We start from the raw sequence: 20252 nt of genomic DNA on the forward strand, positions 1-20252 counted from the left end.
GAGATTCGAGTCTCATTCTTTCCTGCAAACATATGCTCCAAAGTCAGCCATGCATCACGTGAGGAAGATGCTGAACGAATGTGAGGGATGATGGACCACTGAACTGCCAAAGCAATCAGCGACAAAGCCTGTGCATCACGTGTATCCCAAGCTTTTTGAGCTGTAGTTCTTGGAGGAAGTGGCTGAGGTGGAGCGGGCTGAGGTCCCCGTTGTCCACGTGCCCCTTGAGGAGGAGGAGTAACGGGAGCTACTGTTGGGTATCTCACACGCCTTACTTACGCCTACGCTCATATGGGAGTGTGCGGGTGATCACTAGGACACTGGGGCACTTTTTACTCTCGGTAGGAGAGGTTTTTTCCCCCAGATTATGTGTACTATTTTGTATGTGCTTGTGGTGCACACTTACGGGCACTTACTGTGTTCGGGTGTGAACAGCCCCTTATAACTCTAAGGTATAAGGGTTATCATTTGTACTTTCAGTTTACACTCTATTCAGTACTATTGCATTGGGTGTCGTGCTCAACTCTGTCTCTCACTCTCACACTGTCTACTGCACTTCAGCTGCACCTCGATCCTCTCCCATCCGACATTTGGTATCAGAGCTCAGCTCTGAGCTCAGCTTCTGCTTGCAACGTGCAGTCCTGACCGCACTCGAGCCACCTCTGTTCTGCATCTGCCCTGCGCGCAGCTCCAACAATCAACACGCAACACTGCCCTGTCCCAGCGCGCCACCAGCAGGCGTGTCGCGTCAGCTGCAGGTGCTGACGTTTGTCAGCGCAGGCTTCTCACTACAGTCGTCCACGTCAGCAGCTGCCCGTCAGCAGTCGCTCGTCAGCTCGCGAGCAGCTCGACCAGTCCGCCAAGGCCGTGTTTCGTTCAGGCGCAGTCAACGCCTGATCGCGACCTGCCTGCCCGCTTCAGATTCGCGCAGCCCGCTAATCTGCCTACCGCCGTTGTAAAGCTCCACGTCAGCCAGTCCGCCCGCCCGTCAGACGACCTGCTCCACGTCAGTACTCTGCCACACGACCAGGTAAAATTTTCAAAAATTTTATTATTTCAGCCCAGAATAAATTCTGGAAGCGGCGGTTCACACGCAGTTGGCACAGATTTACTGGAAAAGTAAATTTCATGCAAATTTCTGACTGAATGGTCAGAAAATTTTGGGGCTTTTGTGTATTTGGAGGACAGATGCATTTAAACTGCTGATACAGTCACAGACCGACTGTTTTTGACAGAGATTTTGGCAAAATTTTGGGGATTTATTCATAACAGTGTTGCACTGCACTGTTTGCACATTGGGAAACGTGCTGTGTCTGTCTGTGACACATTGAATGCACATTTTGGGGCTTTTGTAACAGACATTTGTGACAGAAATTTTGGGCAGAAAATTTTGGGGCTTTTGATGTTTTAGTGCTGCTGAGCACTAATCGCACCTTGGGAAGCGTGCATCAGTGACGGTTTTTTTTTTGACAGAGTACCCTTTGCACATTAATTGCAGACTTGTGTTTGCTGCAATTTCTGGAAATTTGCAGATTTCCAGCCCGTACTGCATTGACATTGCTCTATTACCTTTTGGGAAATAATGGCAAATCAGGGAGGAGATGTATTCACCTATGTGTCCAAGGAAGACCGATTGGATGGGAACAATTATTCCCTTTGGTCTTTCATGATGAAGAATGTATTAGTGGCCAAAAATTTGTGGGATTATGTCAGTGGAGAGGAAGCACGACCGGGAGTTGTGGCTCCCGCTACTCCTCCTCCAGGAGGACGTGCAAGAGGGCAACCTCAGCCCCCTCCACCTCACCCCGCTCAGCCACTTCCCCCAAGAACTGCAGCTCAGAAAACTTGGGATACACGGGATGCACAGGCTATGTCGCTGATTGCATTGGCAGTTCAGCGTTCTATCATTCCTCATATTCGTTCAGCAGCTTCTTCACAAGAAGCTTGGTTGATATTGGAGCAGATGTTTGCAGGAAAGAATGAGACTCGCATCTCTTTCTTGAAGAAAGAGCTAGAGACTCTAAAGATGAATGAGGGTGATTCTATGCAGGATCATCTCAACAAAATTCAGGACTTGCGGGAGCAACTCATGAATGTGGATGAGTACTACTCAGATGCGCAGCTGATTTCTACAACATTGAATTCACTACCTCCCTCTTACTTGGCTTTTCATACTGCCTTGAACCTCACTATGAGGATTTCGAAAGAGCCCATCACTTTCATTCAGCTTGTCAGTTTGCTTCTAGAGGAGGAACAAACTAGACGGAACAGTGGTGTGGATGGTATAGCCTCTGAGCAGGCTTTTATGTCAAGGCAGAAGGGTAAAAACAGCCAAGGGAAAAATGCTTCGCAGAGTTCTGGTAGTAGTAACACTTCACAGACAAGTCAGAAACAGGGGGGCACGCAAGCCAAGAAAGGAAAATGCCATTACTGCAAGAAGCCTGGCCACTACATCACTGAGTGCAGGAAGCGCATCGCCAAAGAGAAGAAGGAGTCAGGGATGTCTGTTTCTGCAGCTCCTTCCACTGCTAGTGAGTCCGCGTCCTTTGTTGCAGACAGGGACTATTGTTTTTACACTTGCAGTTATGATGTCTCTTGGGCTGATAGAGCATTTAGCTCTACAGAAGATGCTGACACTTGGTTCTTTGACAGTGGTGCTTCACGGCATATCACATCTCGTAGAGATTTGTTTGCTTCTCTTGGTGCACCTCCCGTTGGGAAGTCTGTTCAGTGTGCTAATAATGCATCATACCCTGTTCGTGGTATTGGGGAGATTCAGCTTACAGCCATTGATGGCTCTATTCTCCGCCTACAGGATGCTTTGTATGTGCCTGGCATTAAGAAGAATCTGCTTTCCATTTCTTCTATGGCACGTTGTGGTTTGCAGGTCACCTTTGATGATGACCGTTGCATGGTCCGTGACAAGGAACACATGACATTGGTCTTGACAGGTTCTTTGTGTCATGGGTTATATGAGTTGGATGCTCTTACGGTAGATCAGTCTGCATATTTGACATCCACTCTTACTCCTGCTATGTTAGAGGCAGAGTTATGGCATGCTCGTTTGGGGCATGTCAACTATGGCAGCTTGATGCTATTACAGCGTACTCAGATGTTGGATGGATTACCTCTCTTGGAGAGACCTCCTGAGCATTTATGCGAGGGTTGCATTTTGGGGAAAATGCATCGTTTCTCTTTTCCCCGTGATGTTGCTTTTAGAGCAACAGCCAGATTGCAGCTTGTGCATTCGGATGTTTGTGGGCCCATGCAGACACAGTCATTGGGTGGTTGTTACTATTTTGTAACATTTATTGATGACTTTACACGTTTGTGCTGGGTCTACTGCTTGAAAAAGAAGTCAGAAGTGTATAATGCATTTTTGGCTTTCAGTGCACTTGTGGAAACTCAGTCTGGTTGCAAGATTAAGACTCTCCGTTCGGACCGAGGGGGGGAATACATGTCCTCTATGCTGAATTCTTATTTGCAGCAGAAGGGCATTATCCATCAGTACACTACTGCATATACTCCACAGCAGAATGGGGTAGCAGAGAGGAAAAATCGGTCACTCATGGAGATGGCCAGATGTATGCTGAAGGCAAAGAGTTTGCCTCATAGTTTTTGGATGGAAGCCGTCATGTGCGCTTGCCACATTTTGAACAGATGCCCTACCAAGGCCTTGAAAACCGTCACACCTTTTGAGGCTTGGCACAGCCGCAAACCTTCTGTTGGCCACTTCCGTACTTTTGGGTGTCTTGCATATGCCCATATTCCACAGGTACTTCGAAAGAAGTTGGACAACAAGGCTGTAAAATGCATCTTTATGGGATATAGCAGCGAAAGCAAAGGCTACAGACTCTATGATCCCGTGACCAAGAAGGTTTTTGTCAGCAGGGATGTTGTATTTGATGAAAAATCAGAATTATCCTTGGCTGGTTTTGATACATATCAGGCTGCCCGTGATGTCTTTGAAGGGCTGCTGCCCATCACATTTGGTGATTCAGCTGGTACTTCAGCAAATGAACCTAATGTTCAGCCAGCTGCTCCTATGGAACATGCAGTAAATCAGCACATTGCTGAAACTGAAATTCAGCAGGAACTTGTACACAGTCAGGAAGCAAGACAGGTGCCTAGATGGTACACGCAGACTATGAGAGATAGTCATTTGGAAACACCCTTGGCTGGTCGTACTCGAAGGCAAACTCGACTGCATGATTCAGCACATTCCATGGAGTTGGTTATGGCAGCATGTACTCATGATAATGAGGAGCCTGAATGTTTTGAGGATGCACGACATAGTGTGCATTGGATGGCAGCCATGCAAGCTGAATTGGATTCTATTCATAAGAATCATACTTGGGATTTGGTGTCTTTGCCAGTTGGCAAGCGTGCCATTGGTACGAAATGGGTCTACAAATTGAAAAGGAATGCAGATGGATCCATAGATAAGTACAAGGCACGGCTGGTAGCTAAAGGCTACGCACAGAAAAAGGGCATTGACTATGAGGAGACCTTTGCTCCTACCTCCCGTATGACGACCATTCGGTCTATGATTGCCTTGGCTGCACATTTTGGTTGGAAAGTGCATCAGCTGGATATAAAGACTGCATTCTTACATGGGGAACTTCAGGAAGAAGTGTATGTACAGCAGCCCATTGGTTTTGCAGTTGAAGGCTCAGAAAATTTAGTATGCAAGCTAAAAAAAGCTCTATATGGTTTGAAACAAGCTCCACGAGCTTGGTACGCAAAGATAGATGCCTTCTTGCTTAGTCAGGGGTTTGTAAACAGCCCATCTGAGTCTACCCTTTATGTACATAAAGAGGGGGGATCCATGCTGATTTTGTGTCTATATGTAGACGACCTTTTGCTCACTGGAACACGTGCTGATCAGATTTCAGCATTCAAAAATAATTTACAGCAAACTTTTGACATGTCTGACTTGGGTATTTTGCACTATTACTTGGGCATCCAGTTTGTACATGATGCTAGAGGCATTGGATTATGTCAGTCAAGGTACATTGGGCAACTTCTTGAGAAGTTTGGCTTACAGGATTGCAAGCCAGTTTGTACACCCATGGAACCTGGGCTCAAACTGTCATTACATGATGACAGTGATTTGTTTGATATCCATACTTATGCTCCAGCAGTGGGATGTCTCATCTATCTATGCCACACTCGGCCAGACATACAGTTTGCCGTTTCAGTTTTGAGCAGGTACATGCATCAGCCTCGTATGTCGCATTGGCAAGCTGTGAAGCGTGTGTTTCGTTACTTGCAGGGTACTAGAGCTCTTGGATTGCTTTATGCCAAGGGGGGACCACTGCAGTTACATGCTTATAGTGACTCTGATTGGGCTGGTGATTTTGATACTCGTCACTCCACTAGTGGCAATTGTTTCTTTCTTGGCTCGTCATGCATTTCTTGGCTTAGCAAGAAACAATCCACTGTTGCCACGTCGTCATGTGAAGCTGAGTACAAGGCAGCCTTCACTACTGCAGTTGAGTGCGTATGGCTTAGACGCTTACTTGCTGATTTGGATGTATCTGTTACGGAGCCTACTCCTTTATATACTGACAGTCAGAGTGCCATTGCAGTGGCACGGAACCCTGTGTTTCATGCTCGCACGAAACACATAGAGATTCACTACCACTTTGTCAGAGAGAGGCTACATGCAGGTGATATCAGCCTTGTCTACTGTCCTACCACCAGCAATGTGGCAGACATCTTCACCAAAGCTCTTCCACGAGACAAATTTGAAGCATTTCGCGATGCTTTGAATTTGACGCCCTTTGGTGGCGGATGATCCTTGTACACTTGATCACTCTTCACTCCAGGGGGGTTTGTTGGGTATCTCACACGCCTTACTTACGCCTACGCTCATATGGGAGTGTGCGGGTGATCACTAGGACACTGGGGCACTTTTTACTCTCGGTAGGAGAGGTTTTTTCCCCCAGATTATGTGTACTATTTTGTATGTGCTTGTGGTGCACACTTACGGGCACTTACTGTGTTCGGGTGTGAACAGCCCCTTATAACTCTAAGGTATAAGGGTTATCATTTGTACTTTCAGTTTACACTCTATTCAGTACTATTGCATTGGGTGTCGTGCTCAACTCTGTCTCTCACTCTCACACTGTCTACTGCACTTCAGCTGCACCTCGATCCTCTCCCATCCGACAGCTACAACTCCCGGTCGAGTTTCCTCTCCACTGACATAATCCCATAAATTCTTAGTCACTAATACATTCTTCATTATGAATGACCATAGCGAATAATTGTTTCCATCCAATCTGTCTTCCTTGGATACATAGGTAAATACATCACCTCCCTGATTTGCCATGATGACAAATTTCCAAAGACAAATGAGCAATGTCAAAGCAGTAAGGGCCGAAAATCTGCAAATTTCCAGAAATTGCAGCAAGCACACTTCTGCAATTAATGTGCAAGGGTGTGCTCTGTCAAACACTGTCTTTAATGCACGCTTCCCAAGGTGCAAACAGTGCTCAGCAACATTGTAATACCAAAATCCCTAAAATTTTTGCCAAAATTTCTGTTACAAATACCCCAAAATGTGCATTTAATGTGTCTCTGTCACAGACACAAGCACGTGTCCCAATGCAGAAAACTGATCCTGCTACTACTCTGTTACAAACACAGGCACGTGTCCCAATGTAGAAAATTGACCCTGTTGTTGCACGAACTCTTGTGTTTAAATTAAAAAATGCAAAATGTTACCTCTGCAGAATGATTACAGCTGACTGACGACATGCACGGATCCTGAGGCAACGTCTGCGCACAGGAACAGGTTGGCGAACCTGGTGGCGGGCTTCTGCACGTTCAGGAGGCGGCGCCTGTAGACAGATGTCTCGTGTAGGCCAGTGGCGCGCACAAGTACAGGACTGGCACCTCCAGCTGACAGGTGGCGCGCAGGTACAGATGTTGACGGCGCCTACAAGGTGGTGTGCTGGGACAGGTGGCACTGGGGGCGTCTGCAATCAGCGCGCTGGGCAGAGAAGGCTGCGCCTGGACTGAAGACGTCTGCAGGTGGCGCGCTGCAACTGGCGGGTGGAGCTGTGCGCTGGCGGCTGGAGCTGACGCTGGCGGCTGGAGCTGCGCTGGCGGACTAACAGGCGCAGGGGCACGCTGGGCAGACGCAGGGTAGGGAGCTGGTACAGGTGGCTCGGGTGCTGTCGGGACTGCACATTGCAGACAGGAGCTGAGCTCAGAGCTGAGCTCTAATACCAAATGTGAGGGGGTGAGAGGATCGAGGTGCAGCTGAGAGTGCAGTAGATAGTGTGAGAGTGAGAGAGACAGAGTGAAGCACGACACCCAATCGAATAGACTGAAAGAGTGTTGAATGAAAGTACAAAGTACAACCCTTAAACCTTAGGGTTGTAGGGGGTGTTCACACCTGAACACGGTAAGTGCCCATAAGTGTGTAATATAAGCACATAAGCACATACGAAAATAAGACTATAAGTCTGGGGGAAAAAACCTCTCCTACCGAGAGTAAAAAGTGCCCCAGTGTCCTACTGATCACCGACACTCCCATATGAGCGTAGGCGTAAGTGAGGCGTGAGTCAAATACCCAACAACCATGTCAGAGTGTAGTGATGCGGAAGCGTAGGACAAAGACTGAGAGAGAGTGAACACAGACAGAAGCGAGAGAGAGAGAAAAAAGCAGATAGTGTAATGCACAAAATCTGCAGTGTAGTATGCTGTATAGGAATGCAGAAATATACACGGGTGTAGAGAAAATATCTACGTGTGTCTCCGCCTTGAGGACCTCGATCTCCGTCAGCTTGGGTGCTGTCCGTCTCTGCAGTCTATCTCTGTCAGATCTCAAGATCAGAATATCTGAGAATGTGCCACAATCTGACTATAAATAGCCAGGAAGGAAATAGTGCCCAATAAATGCAGCTGACTGCATAAAATAATGGTAAAAAACTGTCCAACTGCAGGCTGCCACATGGCACCTGCGCAGACTTTTGACGTGTCCTGCCATACTGCTAACGTGGCCTGTGTCCTGCCGTACTGTTGACGTGGCCAGGGAATAACTCTCTAATAGACTCAAGAGCAAGTCTAGAGTATCTCTACCTCATAAGGCTACAAAGTTGTGTATAAATATCAATGTCTATAAAAACCATTGTCTAGAAAAGGGCATCAACCACAATAAGTCGTGCTCACATCTCTACCCTAACTATCTCATGTGGCACTAAGCACTTACTCCTAATAATCGAAGAGCAACATCGTTAGGCACCGCTCCAACTACTCCCATCCATCATAAACCTCCCCTCTATTTGGTAGTGACCACTCTGCCGTCTCACTATAAAAATAGCTTATAAAACTCATGCTCTAACTTGGCCAAGTATGCCCTCTTATTCATTCAACCTAGGTGGTAAAAGATTGTGCATGTTTGGCCATATGTGTAGTTCCCTCATGCTTCCTCTTGCTAGAGGCAAACATGATTTTCCAGCATTCCTCATCCTACCAACTAGTTTATGATATTTCTTGGCTTAAAAAGAAGGGGGTGGGGAATGTATGGGGTATGTGTGGTTATATGCACGGAGGGAAATACACGGTAGCCAAGGTATGGAATGTGGAAGCAAGATGTGTCGTGAACTCCTCCAAGGGTATTAATGGTTCCATGTCCTCCAATACCCATTATAAGTGGTTAGAGTAAGTACTCGTCTCTCTGATGAAATGGTATGTTGGGTATCATTGAGGGCATCTCCACGATGCATCGAATCATATTGGGAAGTGATGTTGAACTAGAGGTAGAAATGATCTGCAGATACTCCAATGGGATGTGGGGGAGGGTAAAAGAATGCACGTTTGCTATAAGAGGTGAGAATCCTAAAAGGTAATCCATTATGCTCACTCCCAGCCTCTGTGTAGGTCCTATAGGGGGGCCTCCTCTCAGCCATCTAGATGCATGCTTGTGTAGAAAGTATTTGAAGGCATCCTATCCAGGCCCTCTAGCTAGGCCATTAAGAATGGCTAGTATATGTGCACCTCCTATGGCCAAGAGATGGTCTCCATAGTATATGCACACTACAATATCATGTGACCTCCAATTGAGTACGATCTCCTCCAACGATAGCTCTAGGATCCTCGCTCTCGAACAATCATACCTATCTCTATAACGTGTATGCATTAAAATCCCCAACTAATTGAGTATCCTTATGTTGGAGTAGTGCAAAATATCTTCTTATAGTGACAAATGGGGTAATCCCCCTCCCTCTGAGTAGCGTTTGTGAAGCATATGGATGTGTTTGTCACTTGGGTAATCTATAAGTATCTAGATCCACATGAAACACATCTCCTCATGACTTGGACAATATGTTATAGCTCCTCCCCATATAGAACTCCAACCTTACATCTTTGTATATAAAATCATATCGCTATCTGTGTGGGCCTGAAATAGGCATATGTCAATCCCCATGGCTCCATTGTAGTTCTATGAATCTCAATTATCTCATAGGCTAAGACGTGCCATGGGTGCCTCTATGATGATGACTCGACCATCACTATAAACTGCTATTTGCCCACCTTGCAGGCTCCATCATCTGTGGTATGCATTCTTGCTGATAGACTACCTGTGTTAGAGGGTAAGGTTCCTTCTCTATATGTATTTTCAGCATATTAATGTCAGTTCGCAACTTTTTGGGCATAGTCTCCATGATCTCCCATTCCTCTTTTTGGAAGAGGTCAAGTTGGACTTCGTAGGTAGCTACCTTGTTTTTCAGCTCCTCGATCAGTGTGTTTCTCCTGAAGATATATCTCATTGACTACTGTCCATCAAGTGAAGTGTGGACGCATCTCATCATATTTCATGTTTCCATTCTGGCATATTTGTAAGCATTTCCTCCCTCCTTTGTTGCATTGCTTCATCACACATAGCAGGTATAACTTCTTTAAGATTTTCCAAATCCTGGTCCTTTGCACACATCCCAATTGCTTCCACACTTTTTTGTGAATGGGCCACTCTAGGTAGTACAGTACTCGCTTTTCTTTCCCTATGTGTGGCTTCCAGATAGTGATGATGCCTTGAGAGTTTTGGGTGATCCTGCCAACGCTAGTTTTCTCTTGGTTTCTAGTTTTCTGAGATACACCAAGGTGCGCACGCACACACATACGCACACAGAGGCTAAAGGCAACATGCTCGTAGTAGATACGGTCTACAAGTACTAGTGGGCCAAGGTTATCAATAGAGATGGCCATAGTTGCACTAGTATCCCATTTGAAAGGGTTCATACTATACCATACTATAGGTATTCCACTGTATATTCACAGTTTAGGATGAGTTAAATGCTTCTTATACTAATATGATTCTCTCATGGAGTTATATTGTTTGATATTCAAACAACTTCTCTTTCTTTGTCAAGAAAAAATAAGGTTTTTAAGTAGCTTTTAGGAGAGAATAAGTTATCTTTATTGTACTGTAACTTGAAAAATCTCAAAGCACCATTTAATACCATATTTAGTCATACCATACCATATCGTATTTACTCAAGCAACAGTAACTTGGTCCAATGACCTGTTTTTACTTCAGCAAACTGTTTCTTCTCCAGAAACCTGCCCCTGCTCTAGTGAAAGAAGAAAGAAAGAAAGAAATGTGAATTTATGGCTCCGAGAAGAGAAAATGGCCTATGAGACAAAGAAATGAGTACATCCAGCTTCAACCAGCAGAAGTGACCCGGCTTTCTCCAAGAAGTGAAAGTCAAAACTAATGTCCCTAATAATAACCACAATCATTTCTGCAGTAATTTAGCATTCCATATTATGAAGGACAGAAGCTTAGGATTTAATTGCAAAAGAAGACTACACCTTTGCAAGCTTCATCACTGTACTGATGGAAAGTTGTCGTATCTCCACCATGTTGCTGAGAACACCCTTGGAAAGTAGCACTGGTAGGACAATATTTACAGCAGCTTTCGCATCCACTTCTGCAGTAAGATTGGCGTCACCTAATCTTAAAGTAAGAGAGCTCACTGACCGGCTAAGGCTGTTACCAGCTGTCCGAACTGTCTCTTTAATATCATCCATTGCACGAAAAGTGGTGACCCAAATTTTCTCCAGGTATTTCTCCACCTGAGTGTCATCAAGAACAGAAATACAAATCCTCTACAATGTAAGCACAGCCATTTGCAAACTACTGTTTGCAAATTCAAAAACCACTTGTAAATCAAGAGCCTAAAGTAGGTTGTTTCACAAGGAAGGAAATAAACCGAGTCCCCCTGACCTCACTTATCCAAAAAATGACTTTACAGGATGTTCAATAAGATTTTTTTAGTCGCCCCCTAGGCAAAGGGGCTCTTTGAACAATAGTCTAAGTGACTAGCAGTCAGGTTTGAACGATTTCTTGAAAAACAGGAGTAACAAGAATTCCGAAAGGCAAAAGTGATTGATTATGTTACTCCAAATCATGTGAGAGAAGCCCTGTAACAAACCTCATGGTACCGACGGCCTTGCAAAACATCTGCTAAAGCCAAACAAGATGATTCACGTGACCGCCACAGCCTGGACCCAGCTTGCAATAGCAGATCTTCCATAATGGCATCAAAATACTGATCTATCGTCTTCTTCGGTTCTGCAACTATAGACCTCCATATGTGCCCCATGGCGTCCTGCCCACAATGAAAATGGTTAGCCTAATCCCAAAAACACCAAGCTTTTAAATTAAAACACCAGCTATAACACTCTAAAAAGAAATAACACATTTAATTGAAACCTGAGTCCTCATTCAAGCCACTAAAGCCATTGCATAAAACTGGTAAACTTATCGCTTTATAATGCCCAAGAAAGTAAAAACGAAGACAACAACATGCATTTACAACCTCAAAAGTTACTTCATTCAAGAAACCAAGTGCAGTACTTCGACACATGTCAAAATGATAAGTCTCAAACTTGTGTAGGATGAATGACATCATGGCGCAGCCAGCTGCAGCTTGAGTGGTGGACGCTAGTGACTGGACAGAACTCTCAAGTGGTATAAATCAGTTTTGAATGTCAGGTCCCAAGCATTCAATGATAAATATTGTGCATGTACTATAGCATATTTACAGACAGCATGTCATACACGGAGCTAGACAGACTAAGTGCCAGCAAAGGAAACTGGCAGGCCATGTAGCAGCTCAGCTACCGGCACTCCTATGATGCCAGTGTTTGCACTCTTTGCCAGTTATTAAGCTTCAAATACTTGGTTGGGACAAGTCAATGTGTGATTGGAATCTTTGGTTAACTGCACTAACACAAAGTTCGCCAATATCTTAGTAACATGTTTTTGGCAGCATGCCAAAATGCACTGCAAAAAATCCCAACTTTCAAGAAAATATACATGAAAAGTCGCATCCTACAACTAGAGTTCTGAAGTTTTGAGTAAGACATCTCTATTGAAATCAGTAGTCCAAGTAAGCAATGTAAAAATACAGAAGATAGTTTTACTTTTTTCACTGGGTTAAACGGACGGCCATAAATGTTGACGCGTTATCCCTTATTCTTTGCAGTGCACTACATAGACTACAAATAATTAGAGGATAACCTCAATAAAAATAGCATAAACTCATCCAATACCTCTGCATACAAGCATGGGTTCCAGACCAAAATATACGCAACCAGAGTCTACTTTTTCATGAAAGTGCTTCACTTATGTGCCATTACAGCATTGCTTGAGAGTGGCCAGCCTGCAAAATGTCTATGCCTATGCTTATGGGTAGCAATTCTGTTCTGTTTTTACATTAGAAATTATTATTGCTAATGGATCTTTAAAAGAATTTTTAAATTTTCTTGGAGAAAAATTTGACGGCTTCAAGGAATGAAAGGCAACACAATGACTCAATTTAATAATTCAATCACTTTTGTGCCAAAAGCCCACTTTTGGCATCAGAGTAAACTGTACCCAGCCTATGTCATTCCCCCTCTCTGTGATTTCCTTGATTTATATTTGAGGGTTTTTAGACCAAGTTCCCCTCTTCTAATTGGTCAGAGTAGATCAAACTGCATAAGACACACATCTAACTACAACCAAATTAAGAAGGGGGATCATGTATGTGGAAAATGATTTGATATCAACAAAAGTCCATTTCATCATAGAGTACCTTGAGGTGCATCATCACTATCACATCTCCTTATAAATGATGTTTTGGCTTCATTGCAAGCAATCCAATGGTTTAATGTTTGTACTTGGGACTTACAGACAAGCAACTTAGACAGGCTCATACACATTTGTCATTAACCCACTAACATCTAAAACATAGATGCCTATATATACAGGCATTACTTTTGTGACTTTACCTCAGGAAGATTTTTATCTGTGTTAAATAGATTTTTCTCTTCTCTGGAAAAAGAGTATAGATGCCCAAAATAGATTACCTGTACTTGCTTGTTTGGATCATATTGGTAACGAATAAGCTTCGGAACGAGAGAAGGGAGGTACACACTAAGAGCTTCACGAGCTTGCTTGGCAATGTTCGCAAAACCAAATGCGGCGCCACGCTTGGAATTCATTGAAGCTTGGTGATTTGCAAGATCCATAAATTTATATATTAAATCTGGCTGCCCCATTTCATTGGCTAGGTTACATAGCTCTTTGTAAGTAGTGATATTTCCACCACTTGGTTTCTCTCCTAGGACTCCTTCCTCGAACACTTCAGAGTCTTCAGTTAGCTGCCATTGCAAAAAATTACTTAGACACAATATGAATCTACAAAAAAAGTAAAAGAAGATTACACGCTTCCAATCATGAAGAAGAGAATTTTGGTATTGGGCACATTTACCTTGATGGCACGTTTCCTTTTTGCAGTGCCAGATAACATGTTTACCAATGCCTTCACCAGCTCCTCTTTTGAAGAAGCATCACCAAGTTCATATAAGATGCTCATCCCTCTGGATGCCATTTCTTGTGTGAGTTCATTTTGCTCTCCAAGTAAATGAGATAAAGCTTCCTATGTGTTACAGAGCATGTTAGATAACCATTGCAACACTAAAACAAAAAGGCTTACAGCTTCCTGCTTCAATCTTCTTGGTGAGAAGATTATAACTTAGTCAATAGCAAAAGATCACATTTAATTATTCATGTGTTGTGCATAAAATAACCACTGATGGATAAGAATGTATAGAAATTTGTGCACTTCAGCTAGATAGTGGATAGACCATAGATACTATGTATTTCTGCTCTAGATAGTGCTCCTCGAATTTAGATTGCATGTTCATATCCTAGCCTGTTTAAATGCTCCAATTACAAACTCTGATCACATAAAACTCTCTCTTTATATATATACACATGAGACCATCCATCAGAGGAAATCAGATGTATCCAGTAGGTCTTCCTGAGTGAGATAGCTTGACCATCAAATGTTTTCTTCATTTCTAGGTTAGTTTCTGAACCAAGAATACATACGATCAACCAGTATTGGTTGCATATAACCCCACAGACTGGATTGACTATGACACATGTCGAATCCAAAGACAACTTCCCTCAGGTCTTCACAGCTCCTGTAGCAGCCTGCTACAGCTCTGATATCATGTCAGAGAAGAACGATGCGGTAGTAGAACAGAGACTGAAAAACAGAACCAGCAGAATGAAACGCAGGAGAATGAATGAATGAATGAATGAATGACAGATATATTAATGTCTCAGTAAGGCCAATGTGGGCTATGAGACAATGCAAATCACATCCATGTCTGATGTCATCTCATCAGTAAAGTAGAGAGAGACAGAGAGAGAGAGAGAGAGAGAGAGAGACAGAAAGTGTGATATAAACCTCATCTAGAATGAAAGGTCCATGATTCTCTGTAGGATGGAATTCTTGAGGAGTGGAGGATCCATTTTCTCTGCGGTTCCCTGCATTTCACAGTTAAGGATGGAAAAATTACCAGGGATGTGGACAACTTGACAGAGTATGCTGGTTGTAGCAAATGATTTGAGCATTTGCCCGCGACAATGATCCGAACTGGTATGCTAAATAAGACCAAATTTGTTGCACTCAAGGGTGAAGTTTCTGGGCATACTACAGGAGACCCTTGTAGATGCTTTAGTGGGACCCATGGAAATGTGTTTGGAGAGACTCTTTCCAGGACAGGGTTCCAAACATTCCCGTTTTTCAGTATACGACCACACTGGGGAAGAGATTCCAAATTCAAATAAGCAAAATCACAACAATTGCCATTGTCACTCAACCTAATTGAGGCACACTATCTCCAAGCCCTTTCTAACGAGTTTCTAGAAGAGACTGCAGGACAAGTTTGGGTAAGAGAGATTTCGCTCTTTTTTGGCTATCGGCACATATGAGCCTAGTAGTAGGCAGTTAGCTAGGGTTTAACCATGCACTCAAGATGTGGAGCAATGAGGAGACTAGGCACTGCATTTGCAAGTCTTAGGAGCCTCTGAGACCTTAACCTTGAGCCGAAACTCTATCCAAGCAAGGAGTCTACTATCATGCCATGCCATCAAAGAAATTTGCACACACTGACTAAGGAGATCTCATGGCCCCATGCCGCTGTTCAAATGCTGCCACGGGACGTTCCACCACCGCCGAGCCGCAAGCAACGAGGTGGAGTTAAATCCAAGCATGAAGGACTTCCAACATCTCTCCTTTGGATGACTTAATCCATGTACCATAAAATCAAACTGTCATAGCACAGTTTTAAATTGGTTGTTATGTGATGTTTATTAAGGATGGTTTCATGAGGTAAGGATGGGACTTCTCTGAATCCAAGTGAACTGCTGGTTACTGTCATAGATGGGAGCTGGTTGGCAGCACTTTAGCATAGTTTATCTGGACAGAAAGACGCGGTGAGGCCATAAAGCAACAACATATTCTTGCTTAAAAGAGCCTCACCCCTATATAGACATGGATTATTCATACTCACGTGCACATGGAGATTGTGCAATGTGACTCAAATTTCATGAGCAGGAGATGAGAGGCCTTCTTACATACTTGGGAGACTGGCACCTTCTTTGACTTGGGGATTCCCAACATGATGCAGTATTACAGAGCCTCAAATTGATTGTTCTATTAATCTTGTACTTGTACTTGACATCTTGGCCTAAGCAAAGAGCCAGGATAATCGCATTCATCTATATGGTTTTCTCTTTATTGTATGTAGAGAAAGGTTGTGTATGGGTTTTACCCTGGGCTGATTATAACTAAGGTGCTTTTTAATATAGCTCTCTTCTTTTCTTTAAATGGTTTATTTTTATTATATGGAGGGTTGTTGTATGTAGTTTCTACCAGAGGGCTGGTTAAGATGAAGAAAATGGATGCAGCAATATATTGGACGCATGCATGTATGTCAGTGAACAGAGCACCACAAATGACAGCCCACATACATTCGCACATGCCCACATACAAGTTTTCATGCCCTCTTCCAGCCTCCAATAAGAAATCCACCATGCAAGGCAAACTAGATAACCCCTTCAATAAGCAGCAGGCAAATATAAACCAGTGTGACCACATCGGCTCTACATTTCTAGTGGTGACAGACCGTTGTTGCTAATGAATAAAGTTTAAGTTGATAACAACAACTTCAATGAATAGACACAAATTTTCATAGGAAAGGAATATCAAGGCAAGCAAGGCTTTGCTTATTCTACAGACATCTTATATTAAGCATTCAAACCTGAATCTGTGGTAGCATTTGTTGTACACGAGGATGTCGTCCACAGTAAGTGATAATCGATACAAGCCAAACAGCACCTGCACAGCGATCCTCCTTTCGACCACTAAATAAAAGCTCATCAAAGAGTTTGTGCACTATTGCTTCCCTCGCTACTGCTCGCTCTTCATCTCCCTCTCCAGCTAGTGGCAAGCTTTCCGCAACACTATCAGTTTTCTCCACATGGTTACTGAGAAAATTGGAAGCACTAAATAAAGAGACGAAATTTGACTTGAGAATTTCATCTGCAGTTATCGTCAACCCACCCCATATAAAACAAAGAGCCTCCCCCACAGAGAACAGGACCTCTTCCACCTGCAGCAAAGAGGACATAAATCAAAATGGATGCACAAACTGAGATCACAAAGCTCCCCTTCCATGCTGAAAAGTAGCTTTCCTAAGTGCACAGAACCCTTTTTAAAACACAGGCTGAATATGTTAAGTTTAATTAATACAAAATAAGAGTTGCAGCAACTCCATATCACAACCCCTGATGGTAAACTGGGGTCAATTTCCTAAGCTCCACAAATTTAAAACTTGAGGCATCCTTACAAGTCAGCTTTAAATCTAACACAATTATCCTCCCTTCCATTAGCCTCCTGGCCTACAAGGCTACTGTGTTCAATATAGCCAGCATGGAAGACAGGTCTCCCAAAAACAGAATCAAGGTAAATAATCGAATTCCTTTAAAAATGTACAGTTAGGTTCTAGTTTGCAGGTTCATGCCATCAGCACTATCTCCATTGAATTTCGCCACATCATTGCTTGAGGTTTGCCACCAGGCACATGTTGGTAGTACAAGTAATACAAGCCTTTGTATAGGGTGAGTTATTTTTCCAAATTTCACTAACATAGTAAGTATCAAATTGGCCATCCCTACAACCCTTCTAACCAAGCGCCTTGAATCAGTACTATGCAACCATAGAACTCCTAGAATAGCAGTTGTCCAAACACGGGATTACTAACCTACTGTAGTGACCCCACTACGTTGGACAGGAGCAAACAAAGGACTCTAATCTTGCACACCACTCTAATTTCTGGTATTGGTACACTTGAACAGCATACATGTTTGTCCTTTGCTTCAATGACTTAACCATTTGGCTCACAATTACACGTTGTGATGATGTATTAAGACTATTAAGAAAAATTCTCCTGAAACCCCATCCTGGCTTTTAAGAAACCATACAATCATGGACAGATCTCATATGTGAGAATTAAGATAAAGAGTGAATGGGTCCATCTCCCAAGCTGGATGCTCTCTCAAGGGAGAGAGTCCTGTACAATGGGCTCAGTAATATTTTATCAGGAGCATACTGCCAAGACATGTGAGGAAATAAATGGAAAAAGGTGCTCAAGTCCCAACTGGCAATAAATGCCTACCTTCTCTTCTGCATGCTTCCTGAATCACCCCAAAGTCTGGTAAAATAAAGCCTTTTGGCTAGTCATTGAAAAACTTCTAGCAAGTTTTATCTAGACGTTCAGATTCCAGTACAGAAACTTGAATGTGTTAAATTGTCTATTAGAATAGATACATCAAATACTGATTTGTAACAACACTTCATTATCCCTGCTGCTAAATGAGAGCCCCCAACGCTTACTAAGCTATCAAGCTGAAAATTTTTGAGTGGGATCTTTATACGAATGGTTTTACATTCTCAACATACCATTTTTTCAGTGGCATCATTATAAGAATGTTTTACATTCTCAGCATACCTTGTGTACATAATATACCCAATCCGTGTGTACATGAGATACCTAATTAATGTGGCAATCAATCCATAACTTGGACAGGTAAAGCTTTTCTGCAAAAAAGCCACCTTCTTCAGATAAGAAAGTAGACAAACCAAAAGAAAATAAACTTATAAGGAGAGGATCGGGGATGGACCCATTGAGGAGGCATCTACAAAGATTAAAGTGGGACCCAGACAAGTGGGTATTGAGGGATTCACCACATCTCCTTTTTTTTTATATACCACCAGGTTGGGGTAGAGGACTGGCATAGACAGCTGCTACCCAGCATTGGCATAGACAGAGCATTTCTTTGGCCTTTTTGAGCAACTATTGGAGTAGATTAGATGACAATTTCAGACCTAGAAAGTTCTCTCTCTTCCTTTTGATTAACACTCAGGACCTAGCAATCAGCACATGACTTGGATATGGAAGATTCCCAATAGCTTGTGTCCCGATGCAGAGAGCTGGAGAAGAGACAGAGGCACTGTTTACGGGATTGCCCCAGCACCTGTGAGGTGCAGAGGAGAGCCTTGATGGTCTTACTTGGTGCATTGAGATCACAATAGTGACTTGGGAGGCAATAGCTGTGTCACAAACATATGCATAAAATTGGCTGAAAAAGAAGATCAATCTAGGGGGACAAGTCCAATAGAATTCAAGTTAACCATGAAAACGATATAGGAAGTTACTACAAACTGCATGAGAAACCATGTGCATGTTTACCTTTGATCTAGTCAATGTGAAAAGATCCCCAAGGGCTTTGTCAAGGAATTCCTTCTTTGGATTTCCGTAGCAGAGGTGGCCATAAGCAATTACTGCCTTTTGGATAGCCTTGGTGTCATTGGAGGAAATGACATCATTAAATAAGTTTGTTATATCCTCAAGATTTAATCCTTCCCCTTCAGCCTCCATACTTTCACTGGTTGATGTTTGTGACAAAGCTTTGCCATGATTGGTAGTCTGAAATATTGGTATAGAACCGCGAATGCCAACATGCCCAATCGCTTCAACCACAGCCCCTTGTAGTCCAAGTGTTCCAGCTCTTCCAAGTTCAACAAGAGCCAATAATGACCTATGGAGTGTTTGTGAAGGTATCTGTAACCATCGGCAAGTTACAGTCTGTCAATCCTCAAAAAGATGCATGTAGTAAATCTGGTCTAGTAAACAATCAAATGGATCAAGACACCTCTCTATTTGCCTATGTCACAATTTTAGCCACACAAGATCAGAATATCAGTAAATTTTCAGCTACAAGGGTGTGCATCAATCTCTAAAGAAATATCTTCAAACGAATATAATGCTAGCTGCTCAAAGCATATCCCAATCAAAACTGATCTTCATATAAACCAGCCATGTACAGCTTAATCTCATAGTCATAGTCATACAAATATATCAAAAGATTCATATGAGCCTAACACTACATATGAAGAGAACTGCTGCAACGAACTCCAAACACAATCCAAGAAAACGTTAGACATGAGAAATATCTTTTGATACAGCCAGTCCCATTAAGTAAAATAAAGAAAGACTATACATGTCCATCAAGTCGACTTTTTGGTGTAGGCAGCCTCTAAAATAGCATCTTTAGAAGTAAATCTGGTTAAAAAAGGGAATCCAGTCAATTGTTAGCAGAATGTTTTAAAGAAAGTGGAATTTCAGCTTGCTAGAAAGGGAATGGTATCAGTATTGAAATGGTTGCATCCTAAATTATAAGGGTTCGTCTTGACATAAAGTAAGAAGAAATCTTAGCCACAATAGGTCGTAAGTATGCATGGTTATAGATGCTTCAACATGTAGCAAGGTGACTCTTAAAATAACAACTGACCAAAACTTTCCGGCCCACCCAAAACTGCTGGCAACTGCCC

At 43.0% G+C, this 20252-nt stretch overlaps 1 protein-coding gene across 1 annotated transcript in view; it reads right to left on the minus strand.

The window, feature by feature from the left end:
* LOC148016520 (ARM repeat superfamily protein) overlaps positions 1-20252 on the minus strand; it is a 177099-nt gene that overhangs the window by 85592 nt on the left and 71255 nt on the right. Inside the window, exons 18-23 of the mRNA XM_087664736.1 lie at positions 19111-19482; positions 16621-16971; positions 13776-13943; positions 13372-13665; positions 11451-11627; positions 10828-11091 (exon numbers count right to left, since the gene is read on the minus strand). Coding sequence (XP_087520862.1) covers positions 10828-11091; positions 11451-11627; positions 13372-13665; positions 13776-13943; positions 16621-16971; positions 19111-19482 — 1626 coding nt within the window. The remainder of the gene's footprint in view (positions 1-10827; positions 11092-11450; positions 11628-13371; positions 13666-13775; positions 13944-16620; positions 16972-19110; positions 19483-20252) is intronic.

The sequence above is a fragment of the Lygodium microphyllum genome, chromosome 23 (assembly GCF_053477565.2).
Source record: "Lygodium microphyllum isolate KBCC chromosome 23, Lygodium_microphyllum_v1.1.10, whole genome shotgun sequence".
Classification (NCBI taxonomy): domain Eukaryota; kingdom Viridiplantae; phylum Streptophyta; class Polypodiopsida; order Schizaeales; family Lygodiaceae; genus Lygodium; species Lygodium microphyllum.